Source organism: Anomalospiza imberbis, chromosome 3 (assembly GCF_031753505.1).
Source record: "Anomalospiza imberbis isolate Cuckoo-Finch-1a 21T00152 chromosome 3, ASM3175350v1, whole genome shotgun sequence".
Lineage (NCBI taxonomy): Eukaryota > Metazoa > Chordata > Aves > Passeriformes > Viduidae > Anomalospiza > Anomalospiza imberbis.
Window position 1 is genome coordinate 110,439,300 of NC_089683.1, and position 17,940 is coordinate 110,457,239.

The 17,940-nt window shown below is 46.9% G+C and overlaps 2 protein-coding genes and 1 long non-coding RNA gene across 10 annotated transcripts in view; 2 read left to right on the forward strand and 1 right to left on the reverse strand.

The window, feature by feature from the left end:
* PELI1 (pellino E3 ubiquitin protein ligase 1) overlaps window positions 1–2,953 on the forward strand; it is a 43,010-nt gene extending 40,057 nt beyond the window's left edge. For all 5 annotated transcript variants that reach the window (XM_068186390.1, XM_068186393.1, XM_068186391.1 and 2 more), the window contains exon 7: window positions 516–2,953. In XM_068186390.1, the coding sequence (XP_068042491.1) occupies window positions 516–1,082 (567 nt within the window). In that variant the 3' untranslated portion in view covers window positions 1,083–2,953. The remainder of the gene's footprint in view (window positions 1–515) is intronic.
* LOC137471831 (uncharacterized) lies at window positions 1,219–16,117 on the reverse strand. 3 transcript variants are annotated; one of them, XR_010997883.1, is made up of 3 exons: window positions 13,893–16,117; window positions 6,253–8,164; window positions 1,219–5,401 (listed from the first exon to the last, which is right to left on the reverse strand). It is a non-coding gene; the product is annotated as an uncharacterized lncRNA (long non-coding RNA). The 3 variants fall into 3 exon arrangements; XR_010997882.1 differs by having other exon boundaries at window positions 1,219–6,444; XR_010997881.1 differs by having other exon boundaries at window positions 1,219–8,164.
* A 427-nt stretch (window positions 16,118–16,544) lies between these two features.
* Window positions 16,545–17,940, forward strand: part of VPS54 (VPS54 subunit of GARP complex) — a 48,319-nt gene continuing 46,923 nt past the window's right edge. For both annotated transcript variants that reach the window (XM_068186394.1, XM_068186395.1), the window contains exons 1-2: window positions 16,545–16,733; window positions 17,068–17,151. The gene's annotated coding sequence lies outside the window, so the exon portion shown is untranslated. The remainder of the gene's footprint in view (window positions 16,734–17,067; window positions 17,152–17,940) is intronic.

Consider the following 17,940-nt stretch of genomic DNA (forward strand, 5'->3'; position numbering starts at 1 on the left):
CAATGTGACTTGGGATGTCTCAGCAAAAAGAAATGCTACATTGAACATTTTAAGCAGCATATTTAGCTAGGAGTGCTACTGGGAGGAGGGGAAAGCCATGTGTAAAGGGTGTTTTAAGAAAACAGTCTAAAATACAACGGACTAAAACAGTCTTGTGATATTCCTTGAGGCATTTCAAGTAACATAGTTGAGAGTGCTATAGAGATGGAAGAGAGTTGTTAAGATGGGAGAGGAGCTTTTCTTGATTCAATGTGATCTATTTTAATGAACACTTTAATCTCCTAAGATGCTGGGGTTGGGTTTTTCCAAAAGAAAAAAACAAACAAACAAACAAAAAAAGCAAGGAGGGCAGAGAGAAGCTGATACTGGGCTCTCTGTGGGTGTCTTGTGGACACAGTCAGAAGCTGCTTGAAGCTTTGATGGATCTTCCAGGCAGATTAGTATTGTGGAAGTGCACGTTGTTACTCTTCAGAGACCCTTAGGTGACGGCTCTCCGTGTCTGTGTCCATGTCAAGGTTGAGAACGAGACGAACCAGCTGCAGGACGGCTCCCTGATCGACCTGTGCGGGGCGACGCTGCTGTGGCGCACGGCCGAGGGGCTCGCGCGCACGCCGACCGTCAAGCACCTGGAGGCTCTGAGGCAGGAGATCAACGCAGCCAGGCCCCAGTGCCCCGTGGGCTTCAACACCCTGGCCTTCCCCAGCATGAAGAGAAAAGATGTTGTAGACGAAAAGCAGCCGTGGGTGTACCTGAACTGCGGCCACGTGCACGGCTACCACAACTGGGGGAACAAAGAGGAGAGGGACGGCAAGGACCGCGAGTGCCCCATGTGCCGCTCCGTCGGCCCCTACGTGCCTCTGTGGCTCGGGTGCGAAGCGGGATTTTACGTGGATGCCGGACCGCCGACTCATGCATTCAGCCCGTGCGGACACGTGTGCTCAGAAAAGACAACTGCATATTGGTCCCAAATTCCTCTTCCTCACGGTACTCACACTTTTCACGCAGCCTGTCCCTTCTGTGCGCATCAGCTGGCTGGTGAGCAGGGTTACATCAGGCTCATTTTCCAAGGGCCTCTCGACTAACACAGGTGTTCCCAAGGACTGCAGTAAACTGATAAGCTAAGCGATTCTCATTTTTAAACCAACTGTTTTTCGTATTCTCTGGGCTTTGCTGGTTTGCATTAAGATGAAGAATTTTTTGGTTTTTTTGTTACAACAGCTAAATCCCTCTTTATTGGGAAAAGTCTGGAAATAGAAGAAATGGGGGGAGATGGGGGAGACCTCCTGCTTTTTTTTGGTTAATAACTACATCTGAAGAGGTAAAGGAAGTGTTGCAGAGTGAACTTCAATGCCTTCAGTTTAATGGTTTTTGAATCACATGCCCACAGTGTTTGAAAGGTGTTTCATTCTTTTTGTATATGGAGGGTAAATAGTTCAAAGAACATTAGTTTACAGCTTGGATGCAAACATTGTAAAATATAACATGTATATTAACTCTTTTCTATTTATCTTTATTATGGAAAATATTTAGAATGTTTAGAGAGTAGCATGGTCATAGTGTGTTACATCCAGCAATTGGATGTGTAGAGTAGTTCCGGATGGAGAAGAAGGTGGGATGAAAATGGTAGAAAAATCTTTTAATCTAAAATACTGAGTTCTTAGAATAGTTAAAATGCTTTTTAAACAAAGCTAATGCAAATTATGATGGCATAAAGTTGTGTTTTAACCATGTTGAAAGGTAGCTAAGAAGGACTTCTTAAAATGTCTTTTTGGTAGGTCTGTACTTAAGATCTGGTTATGAGGAGAATATTTACCAGACTCTTCGAATATGCAACTTAGTCTAGATTAAGGATTTTTTCCTCCCTTCACGCTAACACTTCTCTTTATTTAGCATTAGTGACATTTGTGAGGGTTTTTCCAGTGTTAAACATGAACAGACCAGAAAGATGAGGCTTGTTCTGTTCCTTGCTGTTTGGGGGTGGGGTGGGGGGAACAAGGGGAGAGGTGGATGCACCTGGGCATGTGTGTGGGGAACAGTTTGTGACTTGGCCACAGTCCCAGCCCGAGAAGGGTTTGTCAGCTGCATGCCCAGCCTTCCACCTGCTGCCTGGTGGGGGGGCCTCAGGCCTGGCCTTTGCCCCTCTGCTAGGTGCAGATGCTCATCTGGGCCACACATGGAACAGAGGTGGAGCCTGGTAGCCAGGGGATGTGTCCCGGCATCCTTGGGCAGCTGTGCACAGCTGGCAGTCTGTCGGGAGAGCTGTGGCTGGGCTGGGCTCAGACCCTCAGTGTGAGATGCTGCCATGGGCTCTGCTTACTCTGGTCTCTGCTCTCCCCTTCCTCCCCCTCCCTCCCCTCCGTGTCCACCAGAAAAGACCAGTATACCACATGCAGCTCTGCTGCCAGCCCACTGTGCTTCATGGCAACCTGACCTTTTTAGCATTGGTTTGAGCTTTTTCGGCCAGCTTCGTACTTTTCTTTTCAATATGTACTGTATAATTGACAGTAAGAAAATTTCTGTACTTTATAGCAAAGCTTTAGCTTTCATTTTTCTTTTGAAGCTGTTCTAAAATTTTCTTTGTTCAAAGAGACCTGTGTTGCTTAGATGTCATGAATTACTTACTTTGACTGTCAATTATTTCTCCATTTTTAAAAAGAAATTATATATATTGTTTGGTTCACTCAGGAAATGCATGTGTCAGGAAACCTGTACTATAAGTTCAGTTAGCTGTCATGTACAAGTAACTGCTGTTACTCCCTTTCCATAGAAATATAACTGATTTTGACATTTTCCAGATTATATGCATTAAGTAATGAAACTTATGCAGCAAGAAATCCCTGTATTGTAGTTGTTCTAATCATCTTATTCGAACTATAGTATACTGTAGTTTTAATTTTTATTTGCAAATTAATTTATTTAAACTACGTGAGTAAACACTTTTCAAAAACAGAAATTCTGGGATTGTGGCTTTGTTTCCAAGAGATGGGAAAGGGCTGGGGATGGCCCTTCTGTTGTCACCTCAGGTGTCCCTCTGTTCTGCACATATGGACTAAGAGCACAAAGCAGCAGCTGTAATGACTTTGGACTTTTTTCCTGGTCATGGCTTTGAATGGCTCCTTTCAGATGAGTCCTCTCAATGTGTTTTATATTTAACTCTGTGTTAAAGGTGAGATTGTTGTTTAAATGACACAGTTAAATGAGTAAGTTACAAATACTGAAATGTAAGCAAGAACTGAACTAAATTTTAAAATGGCAAGAGCTCTTGATTCTGTCTTCCACAAAATCTAATTGACATTTCTCTGGTCCTGATCTTGTTGACTACAGGAACATGAAAGGCCAGAAAAGAACACGATGAAAGTTACAAAGCAGTATGAGTAACAGAGCTGAGCTGTGAGCACAGATGGAGCACGGGATGGTAGGAGGAATATGGGAAGTGGTGTTGGAGGCCCAGCTGGAGGCTGATGCAGAGCCAGGGGTGCAGTTGGGTACATGCACACCTAACTGCAGAGGGGAAGAAGAGAGGGTCATGGCCAATGTGCAGCCCTTGTTAAAGCCCTACCCCATTTAAGATGATACATTATGCTTACCCTGTACTTCTCTACCTCACTCCTCACCCCCCTCCCCAGAAAAAGACATCCCAGACAAAGGTATCTGTGCAGAACTGGCTGTGTCTCTGGGGACTGTTAGGCTAAGGTCGCTCTTCAGTCTGCCCCCATTCTGCCTGTGTTGTACTTTTCCTCACCCAAGTTTGGCTTGTTTAATCCCATTTTTAGAAGGGTGGAACACGGGCATTCAAACACTTGAGACAGGGAGATCCCACTGTCAGAGACAGCATAGCAATGGTTGAGTAGTTTAAGGAGCAAGTTCCATCACCAACAACAGCATCTCTAACTCTGGTACCCTGTTTGAGTTTCCCCAGGCTTCTGTTCTTTGATAAACTACTGCAATAGTCCTCTGTAAATGGTAAAGTGAATTTCAGATTCAAAGTACTCCAACAGATGACTGAAGCACTCTGAACTTTAAGGCCAAACCTTTTGAACAAATGTTAGTGCTGCAAGAGGTGGCACCTTGCTGACTTTAAGACAATCACAGCTCCACTTGTGACAGCCCCTTGCAGCTGCAAAGACCTGCCCCAGGTGAGATCTGTGGCCTTCACCTGCTTTTAAAGGTTTGCTGGACTGGCAAGAAGCATTGGTGATGCAAGCAGCAGATGGGACAGGACTGTTCCCTGGGAGACCACTGCAGGTATAAGGAGCTGGTAAGGGAATGAATGGGAAAATGACATTAAGCGTAGGTACTTTTCTAGCCTTAAAGTTCAGTGAAGCTCTGCAGAAGTGCCTCTGGAAATGAGCAGCCAGTGTTCTGGTTTGTACATGGCTGCCCTGTTCTGTGCAATGTGTAAAGCAGGTGATTTAATGAACTAATTTGCCTTTCAGCTGTAGGAAATTGCATGGATTTAACACTGCCAGAAAGCAGCAGCTGGCTAATGAAAGCCTTTTGTTTTGTTTTGCTTTTTCCCCAAAGCAGAAGTGGGGCAGCACAGGATGCTGGCAGGAGGGCGGGAGCATCGATGGGAGGCTGCTGTGCCTTTCCTGGGGAGAACAGAGTTCTCTGGTTTCTTTGCTGAGGCCTTCCCATCCCAGCTGTGCTGGGCTTGTTACCCCTGCAGGAATGAGACTGGTCTTAGGGAAGGTTTAACATGAAGTCACCTCAGGAGACTCCTGTGTTGGAGGGTGCTCTGTAAATCCCATAATGATCCCACCATGGCATGCTTGGTCTTCTGAAGCAACACTTTCCAGGCTCCATTCTAAAAATACATTTCCAGTTTTGCAAAAAAAATCTACCCTGATGACTACAGATACTTGCATGCTGTCTTTCAGCCTGGGTTAGGCCTGGTTGCTGTTGAATTAGACCAGATTTTGTGGTCCTTGTCTTGGCTCATCCCTTTCTGTAAAAACACTGGCAGAGCTCGTCTATTTTTAATTGTAGCACTTGGCTTTACCAGAAGGGCTGTGATCATCCTAGAAATGCAGTTTCTAAGGCTCTTTTGTGACTGTAGCAGATCACTTGTACCCGCACTGTTGTGCATACTGTAAAGAAGATCTGGGAAAGCATCTCTGCAGGAGCTGTGATGGTTCCTGTGACTTGGATCAGGGACTCCATGGCACTTGTGGCCTCTGCAGGAGCAGCAGCAGTCCCGTCCCTTCCCAGGTGCTGCTTTCAGGGCAGCAGCAGGAGCTCAGGCTCCTGTTTCCTCCTGGAGAACAGCTCTACATCACTGTGCTGTTGGGAGGCAGTATCCTTCTCCTCCTATATTCCAGTGGGGAAACACCAATAGGTTCTACTGCAGCAGGAGCAGCCAGCTCCTTCAGCTCTGTTGATTCTTGGTCTGGTTCCATCTCTGAAAGCAAAAGGGGGAAGATTCAAAGAGCAGAAAAAAAAAGAGCTTTTATTCCCTCAAGCCTCAGGTGCCTCTGTGAGAGCAGCCTTGCCAAACCCAGCCTCTGGGAACCACAGCAGGGCCAGTGGCCTTGGACATGCCTGAGGCTGGGATCAGTGCAGCCTTAGGGAATGGCATTAGCTGTAAACCCCAGTGCCTGGATCTTTATGTTCCTGCCTTGGACCCCCTGAGGATGAGCTGCTGTCCATCCTCCCTGTGCCTTACAGCCCATCCCGCAGTCACAGAGGGCAGGTCCTGTTTGCCTTGCCCCCGCACAAGCCCTTGTGGGATCAGGAATGCATGGCCTGGGGCTGCATTCCTCAAGGCTAAGCTCCAGGGAAGATGAGTAACCAGAGGCAAAGTGCCAGCTCTGGCAGTCAGGAGCTCCCTGCCCACTCCCTGCCACTCTTGGGCTTGCTGCTATTGTGCCTGGCTCTCAGTCCTTGTCCTACTGCCCCTCTTGCAGGGCTGGCAGGAGGGGATGGGAACCAGCACCAACACCACTCTCTGCTGCTGTGGTGTTTGCCTGGCTCTGCTGGCAAGGATATGTTTGTGGCAGCAGCGAAGCACCAGCAAATCCTGGCTTCTGCCAGCCCTGCTGAGAGCCCCTTGCTCCAGTGCAGGGGCTGAGATATTCCAGGGGAATACAAATGACCTCAAAATCAACTCAAAGGACTTTCCTGCTGCAAAGGCAACTTCTCTGCAATTTGGCAATACCTGCAATATTGTAATGTTTTTATTTTGATTTAAGGTCACTACACAGCTCTGAGGCAGGAGTAAATTATTAATCTGCTCTGACTTCCTTCCTCTACCTTGTCTACATCTGTAGTACCAGTTCTGTGCTGAGATCGCTACTGGAGATCTGCTGCCTTCCAGAAAAACAATGAGAGTGGAGTTCTTAGGAGTTTGAACACATGCCAGGATGGTCTATTTTTCCTTTTTGTAGTGGAAAGGTCTCCTGAAAAGGCTTCCCCTCTTCCAGCCCTGGCATGGCACACGGACTCCTCAGGATTCCCTGTGAGCACTGCATGGAGCGTGAGTGGCACAGAGAGAGGAAGGAGGACATGATAGTTCGTGTTGTCAGTCAGATTTAAGTGTGGTTAAATACAGTTATAAACCAGTGGGAAAAGCTTCTTTATGTGTATTTTCTTTGCTACTCACTCCCAAGATTAACTGTCTGCTTATTTATACAATTGTCTTGACCATTATATTTGTTTATGCTTCAACATCCCCCCCAAAGAAAAAAAATTAAATTCACTTTACTCTGCAAATGTTTTATCTGAAAGTTTCTCAGTTGTGTTTGCTGTGATTATGCCTTTCCTTAAGTGATTCTATTAAAAGATGTGACTTTTAATGCCTTGAACCATGTTGGCTGCACCCAGGCCCTGAGGTTTTTTTTTGGTCACCTAGTTTTCTGCCTAGATAGGGTTTCCCTTCAGTCTGTCCCGGAAAATGCTGGAAAACAAGCTGGTCAAGGATGAGGGAAGAGCGATGGCTTTCCTGGGCTCTTGGGAAATAGCTCACAAAAGTTGGGTCTTGTGTAAAAGCCTGTCTCTGGGCTGAAGGGATCCACTTCTTTCCCTGGATCATGCTCGGATTCCAAGCGCCTCCCACTTCTCAGCTCTCTGTAAAATAACTTTTAATATAACCATCTTACAACTGGGCTCTACTCCTCATTCCCTTTGGTTGGCTGCAGTTTAGGAGCTGGATGAACACGAAGCCTTCAGTGCTTCCATATCTACATCTCTCCAAAATAATATTTTTAGCTGATCCCAGAAGATTTGAAACAAAACAAATGCATGCAGCGATATTCTAAACTTGCCTGGATGCAAAGCTAAAAACTGCAGCTTGCTGTCATGTGCTTGATGAAAGGAATTGAGTCAACTCATCCTTTCCAAAAATCCCATGCTTGCTTTTTTTTTTTTTCTTTTTGCTGTTGTGTGGGAGGAGGAGAGAATTAGTTATTCAGTGGAATGAGGACAATTAAAAGCAAATGCAGCTTCCAGCGATGCCATCATCTGTTCAGTTTGCCCTGAGCAACACAGAGGCAGCCTGGCTTTTTAATTGGCCCCTTTCCCTTCTGTCCTGTGCTTCCCATTGGCACAGGGGCTGGCAGTTTCCGAAGTCTCCGTAGGACTGTGGTGCCTATTCTGGCTTTGCCTGGACAATCCCCTGAGTGGTGACCTCAAAGGGGCTGGAAGGCTCTAAACTGCTGTGGCTTGAGAGGTCACGATTGAGGCAGCTCTACTGCCCAGCTTACCTTTCCCTGGAGTGTTGTCCCCACTACAGAGCATGTCCATGGATCCCTGCCCAGGATGAAGCTGTGGTGTCACCTTTGGCCATTGCTGGAGGATAAACGTTGCCTGAGATGGGTCACAGGGACATGGGCCTTCCCACAGCCTGTGGTCACAGTGGCCACCTGGACACAGCTGGGCCCAGGCTCTGCACAGCAAAGCCGTTGAAGTAGCTTGCTTCACTTTTGAAGCAAGCTTTTTTTAAAAGCAATCAGCAGGCCTTTAAATGCCACCTAACCAACCAGGGCACGGATGTTTAATGCTTTTTCACTTATTCACATTAAAAATGGATCCAGAGCAGCTTTCCTGAGGAGGCAGGATCAGCAGTTCCAAGACCTCGGCTCCACCATCGCTCCAAGGGCTTTCAGTGTTACTCAGCGTTTTTTGCCAGCGTCACTCGTTATCACTTGGAAATCTCACTCCACCTGTTCTGGAGCAGGAGCAGCACAAGGTGTGTTCAAGCACCTTTGGGCAATGATGAATCATGCTCATGGCAAAGTCCTTGGCAGCTTCTGGCCACTGCCTGCCAGGGAAAGCTGTCACCAGAGCAGGCTAAATGCCTATACACAAAAGTGGGGTTAGCCTGGAGCCTGTGCCAGCCCTAAAGCAAAAAAACCCAAACAACAACCCATCCCCTCAGGCCCTTCACCAATATTGCCAAATACACATTATTCATAGTGGAGAGTTTTTCATACCATAGAGGCCTGGGATTAGTCCTTCACAACAATATAAATATATTCATAGCCCATGGGTGTCTGCATTTTGTTATACTTTTAACTTCATAGGCTAATGGTTAATAAAGCCAGGCTCTATTTATGCTTCTGCAGCAAAAAATATGTTGAATGGTATCATGCAAGAGGCTTAGGATCTGCTGGCCCCAAACAATCTTTCAGACTGTAATTTAGGGGCTCATTCATAGAATAGAAGGATAAAATTGATATGTCTTAGGTTGGCTTCCCCAGGGCACAGCAAAGGAAGAGAAGAGCAGCTATAGGAGTCCCCAGGACGGGGCATATTTAACCCACCTTTGCTCTTGATATTCAAAAAAAGCAGTGTGTCTGGAGTTCCTATTATATTATTATTACTATTATATTATCCTATTATATTACACTATTTAAAAGTAAAAAAAAACCAAACAACAACCACCAATAAGAGTTCCCAGGTTGCATCAAACAAGTTTTTTGCAAGTTGGAGATGCAAGTGTCTTTGCACCAGCTTTTAAAGTTAACATTTTAAAATATGTTGTTCATCATGTAACCACAGATCCATGCCATGTCCTCTCCTTCATTTGTCTGCCCTGTGGCAGGGTCAGTTCTACCCAAATACTTCTTCCAAGTGTTTAACATGCTTACTCTTTCAAAATCTGCAGTAATGGAGACTCCACGATGTCTCCAGGCAGCCTGGTCCATGGTTCATTTACAGAATTCATAAACTCAGATCTCCTATAAAACTACAGTACTCATAAACTTGTATCTACTGAAGTAAACTGAAGAGCAAGTTGGGACCAAATATCTACCTACTGTTGGGGGTTTGCTTTCTTAAAGAAAAAGAAACAACTCAAAGCAAAAGCTTTTGTATTCCAGGCGCTTCTGCAGAGTTTGGAAATAAAGCAAAAAAGCAACTTCCTGCAAAACATATCGATTGGCACCTTCCCCTGTGTGACACCGAATGAACTTGTCCAACAAATAGACCTGGAAGGAATAAAAAAAGGAGGAAAGGTGCTTACAAAGCTGTAAACCTCTGATATTCACTTTATTAAAATTTAATGAGGAGCTATTAATAATGAATGCAGCCAGGAAGATGGGAGAACAGCAGTGGAATGGCCTCGAGATTCCCCGTTAGCCAGATTTCTCTACAGAGCTGGGAAAGAAGAGGGCAGCTTTCAAAGGACGATAGGGCTCCTGTGAGGGACAGCTGGAAGCAGCAGTCTGCAGCAGGCTCTGTGGGCTGCCTATATCGGTGGAAGAGTATTTTAAGTGGTTTTTTTCAGTAAAAGCTGAACTGGGGATGAGTTGTACTCATGTCCTGTAAGGAAAAGATGCTCCTGAATTCCAATGCCTTGAGTAGAGTGTGGAGAATTGGGGTCATTTCCTCACTGCTGGTGATTTCCTGTGTGAAGTTAACTCTGTCTCCCTGTGTCTCCCATCCCACGCGGTATTATCTGCACAGAAATCCACCTCCTAGCTCTTCAGCCAGATTTTGGGAGCTGATCGAGCACCATGGCATTGGCTGATGTGACACACAGAGCTGGGGACGTGATGGATGTTACACCTTGAGCATAAACAACTGCACTGCCTGTTCAGCTCGCAGCAATGCCGTCTGGACCGTTTCCTTTGGTGGCCACGTTACCCAGCGTCATTCCAGGGGAGATGCAGCACATCCGTGACTTCCCTTTCCCAGCTGCCAAGCCAGCTGCCTTATCAAAGAGAGGAATGGAGCTGATTAGACACAGCCTGCTTTTTTTTTTTTTTAAGCCCCTAGCAGTTGCTTTAAGGCTTATGTGGGTCTTTAAGATTTATTAATGCTGTATTTGGATGTCCCCGTAACTATTGCTAATAGGTTCTCTGTCCTGTGGGATCTCTTCTGTTCCCTGGAGTTTATAGTGTCATTCAACTGACAACAATTTGATCTGTTTCTTGAAGGTTCCAGAGTAAATTTGACTTGGCCCTGCTGAGTCTGGATTCCTCTCATCTCTCTTAGCTGTTGTTTAAGCTCTTCTCTTCCTCGTCTGGCCTGTATTTCCTGTCGCTGGTTCTTACTATGAAGCGTGTTAATAAGCATCTGGATGCCATTAACATGTTTTGTGAGAACAGAAGCAGGGCAAAAAGTAGAAATTGAAAGCAGAGCCTATGTAGAAGTAAATCTGTGTTCTTTTGTGTTTCCATCAGGAGCAACCTCCCAGAAGAAGATATCTTTGCATCTTTCTCATGCTTGTGAAACAGACCCCTAGGCCTGACTAATCCCAGTCAGGTAGGTATAAAAACCACAGTTTGGACAAGGGAGTTGCTATGTGGCAGTAAGTAATGCTTCCAAGGATCCAGGAGGTATTAGAAAGGGCTTGGCTATGGTCGTCTCAAAACCCCCTGTCGCAGTAAGCATTCCTCTTCTGGAACAAAAAGGGACACGACAGAAGAGTGCTGATCACTTTTCTCCTTACTTTTCAGGGCTGGGTGAATCCACAGAGCATATCTGAGTCTCTTTTGAAAAGTCACCAGCAGATGAAGTAATTTGAGGCCTCACCCACACCACAGTTTATTCAGCCAGCTGCGTAGGTCTCTTAACAGAGGTGCTTTTTAATACAGCATGTCAAGTGCTGAGAAATGTCACTTTGATTTTGACATACTCCCCACCAAGGATGATGTGTTTTCTGTTATGCCTTGTTGTCAAGGTGAAGAAATGAATTAGCATGGATTTTTAATTGCTTCAGTGTTGAACTCTGATATAAGCTGGAAGGGAAACATCATCCTAAATGAATAAAGAGGTGGTGCAAGAGCTGATCACCCTCTGGTGAGAAGCCAAGCTCTCCAAATGCAAGGAGGAGATTTCAGTGTTGCTTCTGTCTCTAGCTGCATTGAATCAGTTGCTGGTTCCTACAGAGGCTTCTGGTGGCTGCTAGCAGACACCAGGGGACAAGAAGAGACATGATTGTCTGAAATCCAGGTACTCCTCATTTCTGGAAGTCTGGGGAAAGGCTGCCATCTGCTGTAATGCAGAGCCATTGCTGGAAATACATTTGACTTAAATAAAATCCCAGCAGTCTTGTTGAAGCTGAGATGAGCTCAGGGTAGGAGCAAGGTAAAACAAGCGAAGACAAACTGTGCACAAACTGTGCACCTGATTATGCTTTTCATACAAATCCCTCTCCTAATAATGGCTGTTACCTAGCATGCCCTTAGAGGAAAAAAATCTTGCCCATGGACCTGCTTTAATCCCTTGGATTTCCAGTCAAGCTCAAAGTCAGGACTGAGGCACCATTCAGAAAGCTGCTGGCTGGGCCAAACTGCAGTGAGGGTGCTGCTTCCTCAATTTAATCTAGGCACCCTCATAATTCTACAGCCTCTCAGTTGCAGAGTTTTAGAATGCAGAAAGGTGTGTGGTTTTTCCCTCAGCAGCACGTGTCTGACACCTACACTAGCTACAAGTGTACCTTCTACCCACAGGTCTTGCAACCTAGACAAGAGCAAAGTCTAAAAACATCTACGTCTCAGGGTCTTTATCTCTAATCTTTAAAATAAAACATGTACTGAACCCTGTGGTATATAGAATCAAATTCTTCTTTTTAACAGTCACTAAGATGCCAGCCTTCAGTACCAATATGATCCACTTTTTCTGCACTTTTTTCTTTTTTTTTTTTCCAACCATCACTTGCTTTGAAACTGCACGTTTTGACTCACAAGTAATCTCAGAAACAAGAGCTTTTTGCTCGCCTGAGGTGCTGCTTGGACCAGACTGTTTTCCATTACGCTTTCCTGAAAGAATCCCACTAGAATCCTTCCTTTTGTAATGTTGGAGTGGCCGTGGCTGGATTCAAAGGGAGCAGTGCACATAACAAGCTAGCCTGGAAAGCTGACATAAAGCCAGAGCTCCTGATGACTCAGGTACTGATGTACTCCATCAGAATAAACTACTGTCTGATAAAATGGGCTCACTCCAGATACAGAAGAAAGAGCTTTTAATTTTACACAGCCTCTTTACTGGAGACTGAGAGAACCAAGAACTGTGTGAAATGCAGCCACATCTGTGGCTTGTCTAAGGTGCTGAGGAATGACTTGGAGCCAGGAGGAGCTCTGCTACCCTTGCAGACATGGAGGAATACATGGCAGGGTGTTCAGGAGCAGCAGGAGAGACTTGGCATCCCAGTTTTACGGGTGGTCCTTATGGTATGACAGTGTCTTGATGGGGTCTATTAAGAAACTGTCCTAGAAAGAGCCATGTGAGGGGGTCACTCTTGAGGTGGGCCAGTCAAAGGTCTGAACCTGAGTTCCACCAGTTAGCATTTGGTTAACATGATAAAAATAATCTTCAAAAGTGTCATCTGTGTTAATTTTGAGAGCCAGTTGCCCTGTAATACTGGCATCCCATTCTGCATGTTCCTAAGCTCCTGTCTTGAAAGGTTTCTCATGGCATGGAGCACCACGCTCCACTTAAACAAGGCCTGGAAATGTGTTCCCTGCTACTGGCATGAAATATTCAGTCTTAATATCCCTTCACATCACTTGAGACAAGAAGAACAGAAAGTCTCCATCTGCCTTCTCTGCAGTGTTCGTTATTTTACATATTTCTTTTATACCCCTTGCTTCCTCCAAGGAGAGCTTTTCCTCGAAGTTTGGTTGTTCCTATCATTGTTTAATGCTGCTCTTTTAGAGACAAGATTACCCACTACACTCAGGGTTCCTGGGGGACCTGCCCCTCTAATTACATTTAATCACTATTTTCCCTCACATTCCCTATGGATTGCAGTACCTTCTTCAGTTTTTAGCAAGCTGAGCAAAGGTTTTCTGTGGAAAACTGAAAGCTAGTGGTACCAGGATCCTGTAAGCAAGGACCTTCTAAAACACCAGGACATCTCAAGAAAAGAGGTCAGGTGTTCCTAGAGATGACCCAGCTTTTACAATAGTTGGCTGCCAGTTCTGCCATTAAACAGGAATAAGCATTTCCTTATTTTTTAATGTCTCTTGTATCTGAGAAAACATCAAGCTACTTTGTTCTTTTTACTGTTTATTTTCTACAGCACAAAACTCACTGTTTCCCATTTCTTTTCCAGGAGGACTCCACCGAGGACTCCTGAGCTGGCGTGAGTGTAGGAAAAAACCCTGTCATATTTCTGTTGGTTTATAGGAATGCCAGTTTAACAACTCTCACAGATGAAAAAGCAGCAGTAGAAAGATTTTCCTGGCTAAAGCTACTTGGGGTTGGAGGTTTTTCCTGAGAGAGCCTTTGTGGAACTATGTCCTGTGTGCCCAGGGTAAGGGTGTTTGTTGGGCTGAGTCACGCTGCCCTGCAGAGCTGACGTGGCCCTTGGCAATCAGTAGGAAGCACAGATAACTGAAATGCTCCCATAAAAGCAGACTTTGTGGACATAAGCTGTACGTGAGGAGGTAGACTGACAACAGATCAAGTGAACTATGGTTGACTGACTCACAATTTCCTCACCTCACCAGCTCTGCTGGTGAAGCGACGGCTGTTCTTACCCACAGAGCGCATTCAGGCTGCGAACACCACAGTTCACAAGCCCAGCCACGCCACGTGCCTTGGGGAGCTTTGTTATGCTTCAAAGCAGCCTTTCTTCTCAAAGTCTCCAGAAATCACCCACTGAGTCTCCTACGGTCTGGAGGAGAGGAGGTTTCTCAGGCTGGACTGGCGTTGTCACTGCCACCACGGGGTTTAGCAGAAAGGTGACAGTCAGAAAAGGAAGCAGCAGGAGGCAACCTTATGGCTGAGGCAACCTTTCCTTCTGATCCACAAAGATGATGCAGCTCTAGTTTATTTTCCCAAGGGGAACAGAGGGCTTTGCTGTTAATACAAAACGCAGCAGAGCAGTAACAACATTTAGTTCAGAGATAATGTCAATGAAACATAAGGTAGAAAATCGAACAGTTTGTTACTTTCCCTGTGTCAGCAGATACCATGACTCTTTTTATTGCAACTGGAAAACATTAAAGTCATAGGAGGGTGCATGGCTCAAATGTCACTTTGAGGGTATGGCTTTCCCCTGCATGTCTGACACAATTAGTTACTGGCTTTGAAAGTACCTCTCTGGTGCAAGAGAAATAGACACGAGGTTTTCAGCAAGATCAGGGCTCCCTGGCAAATGTCAACTGAGCCAGCTCTACATAAAGGTCATTTCATGCTAAGCAGCTGATGCAAAATTATTTCTTAGAGCTGCTCTGACCAATTCACTGAGATGAACCCAGTGGGATAGCTCCCTGACTCAGTGAAGATTCTGCAAGAACAGTGTTATGAACCTCAGCAGCTGAGCACTGAGGTCAGTCCTGCACAGCTGGACTTGGCTCTGGCTCAGTTTGCTGACCAGGACTGGACACATTTCAGCAGTGAGTGGATCAACCCATGATTCATACAAGGGAGGCATGGAAAATTGTATTCGTGCTTCAGGACTCACCTTCAGCCTCAGGCTGACCCATAGAGCTAAAGAGGGGAAAATTGGTTTACCGCTAAGCCTGTAGGAAGGGCTTTCCCCTCAAAACCAGTGTCTCTAGTTAATAATCACGTACAACTGCTTCTCTGCTGGGGATTCCCTTTCCTTTTGCCTTCCACTCTCTTCCCACTCCCTCCCATCTGTTTATTTGCTAGTGCGAAGAGGTTATATAGATACTCTCAGGTCCAATTCCAGAAGGTCAGACTACTGAAAGCAAACTGTGAGCTCTGTCTGGGCAAATCCAAACTTTCCAACTCAGTTGTGAGTGGTTGCAGGAGCCATGGAGACACACCCCCAGCCAGCTGGCAGCAATGCTGAGGCAGGAATGCCATCCTCAACCCACACAGCCGAGGACTTTTGTCTGGCTCAACAGCAAGTAACACAAAGCAGAACTGTGGGGAAGACAGGGCTAACACCACCTCCCTCCTACAGCCTCTCCAATTTCCTTACCTTTATCCACGTGACTAAATTCTGCAAACCCAGTCCTTCTGCAGCCTGGATCAATACACAGCAATCCGTTTTACATTATGTCCATGATCTCTTTGCTCGCTTTATTGCTGCTGTGTCATATTTTAGGGATTAGGAGACAGGCAGACTCCAACTAATGTGATCCCCAAGGGGGAAAAAACCCAGGAAAACCCCAAGCCACCATATTTTGCCCATGAAGAGTCTGAGCACAGTGGAGGTTGTAAGGCACAAAGAGATTTCTGCTGGGTAGGGGAAAATATGCTATGAAAATATTGTGAGTGACATTTACAGGTTGCTGGAGGGAAATCCCCACTGACTTCCTAACAAGCATTTAATATTTAACATAGTTGTGTTTTTTGACTTCTTTTGCTGTTCTAGCTTCCAACGGAGTCTGTTTGAGCTGTGCTAATATTAACTCCAGAAAGCCAAGGACGGAATTCTGAAGCATGAGAAGGGGTACATCTTTATTTTCTAAAGCATGTCTATGAAAGGTATAATTGATGGCCACTGACACTGAAGCCCACGGTCATGAAGGAATGGTAATATTAAACTAGTCTTTCTTTCTGGTAGTGTCACGTTTTTTGCTCTTTAAACTCAACTTTTTAAAGGGTGAGCATTGGTCAGGTCAGACACATCTCTCAAGGAAGCCATCAAGGAGTCCCTGATCCTGGTGATATTCATTTGGGATTTACTGGCTGAGTCTGCAGAACAAATTGTACCGAACAAAGCAACCTCTGCCAACCTTGACCACCAAGGAGCAGAACACGTCCAGCCCAGTGTGCCCGGGCCAGCAGCGGACACAAACACGAGTTAGTGAGCGGCAAGCCCAGGCGTGAACCCGTGTAACCCATGGATTTCCACACTCGTGCGTTCACACAGCCCATAGCCACACGCTTGTGTTATTAAATGCAGCCGGAATCGCTGCTGTTAATTAATCGGAGTTTCCCTGTGCTTTTTTGACTGGCACGGGGCTGCGGCCGAGAATTTAAGCCTGTTTAAAGTACGATCAGGCATGAGGCTGCTACTGCTTCAGCGCGACCTAACGCGCCCCTCTATTTCAGCAGCTTCTGTGGCCTGACGGAGAACTGCAGCCTGAAGTATAAATCTGAGTCAAGCGGGCCGCGGAGCTCGGTGACGAGGGCTCCCGCACGCCGACCGCGGGCCCCGCGGGGCCGGCTCCGCGGACGGGCGGGCGGGCGGCAGCGCGGCCCCTTCCGCCGGCCTCGGCCGCGGCTCCTCCCCCGGGCGGCGGCAGAGGCGGGGCCTGGTTCCTCCCGCCGCCGCCCGGGCCCTTCCTGCGCCGCCCTGCGCGGGGGCACCGACGTGTCGCGGCGGAGGAGCCGCGCTAGGCCGCGCATCCCGCCCGGCGCCTCAGGTACAGCGCGGGGGGCCCGCCCGCCGCCGGCCCCGCCGCCTCCCGCCCCCGCCCGCCGCCGGGGCTCCCCCGGGGAGCGGCCGGGAAAGTTTAATTTCCCCGGGTGCCCTTTGTGTGGGCGGCCCGGGCGGCCTGCGCCGGGCGGCGGAGCGGAGGTGGGCGGGGGGAGGGGGGCTGCCCGCGGCCCGCTTTCCCTCCTTCCCTGCAAATCCCCGTTCCGAATTTCCATGGTAACCCCCGGTGGGCAGCGGGCGGTGCCCGGCGGCAGGCGCGGGGAGAGTGCGGAGGTGCCGGCGTGAGGCCGGGCCTCCCTCACGCGGTCGCTGTCCCGCAGGTCCCCGGCAGCATTCCCGACGATGCCACGGGGAGAGATATGACGACGGCCTCCGGGAGATACTCCTGGCGTGTTCTCCATAAGGTATGGCCGGCTCGGGAGCTAACGCTCAGAGCAAGTATTTAGTGTTTTCCTCTGGCGCATGGCAGCCAGGATAGATTGGGATGTGGAGCACTAAAGGGCTTGTTGCTTCCATAAGCCGTGTAGGAATGCGATGGTTCCCGGGTTTGTAGATGACCCTGAAACTGTGCGGTGCGCAGATTAATGTCTTGCATTCCTTTACTGTAATTTTTCAAAGACGGTATGTGGTGTTGAGAGAGATACACATATGGGGGTGTAAAACACCAACCTTCTGCAACCCCAGCAGAAACTTTCCCTCTCTGACCCTCCAGTTTGGGCCTTGGTATGTTTCTTCTCTATTTTTCTTATACTCTCTAAATGCTTAGGATTTCTGTTACAGGACACAGAGTTATCACAGTCCAGTGTAAAAAAAATATAGAACGCCTATTTTAAAGTTCATCAAAGTAATTACTGGCCTACAGATTTGCATGTGTTTGGGATTTTTTTTTTGTTGTTTTGTTTTGTTTTTTTAGTTTCTAGCATAGGTGGTGTATTGCCTTTCCTGTCTTACCTGTGCTGATGAAGTCCTGAATGAGAAGTCCTATGGACTTGTGCAGCTGTTACTGTGCAACCCTGCAAGAAATTGCTCTCTTACTGAAAAACCCAGCTGCAGTATGTTAATTGTGGTGGCTGAAGTAATTGCTGTTGTGACCTGAGAGTCAGTGTGACTCTTCGACTGACTGTAGCGCAGACAAAAGGTCTTGAAATGCTTTGGGCATTAGGGTGGTGTATCTGTTGGGTAGGAGAACAGTG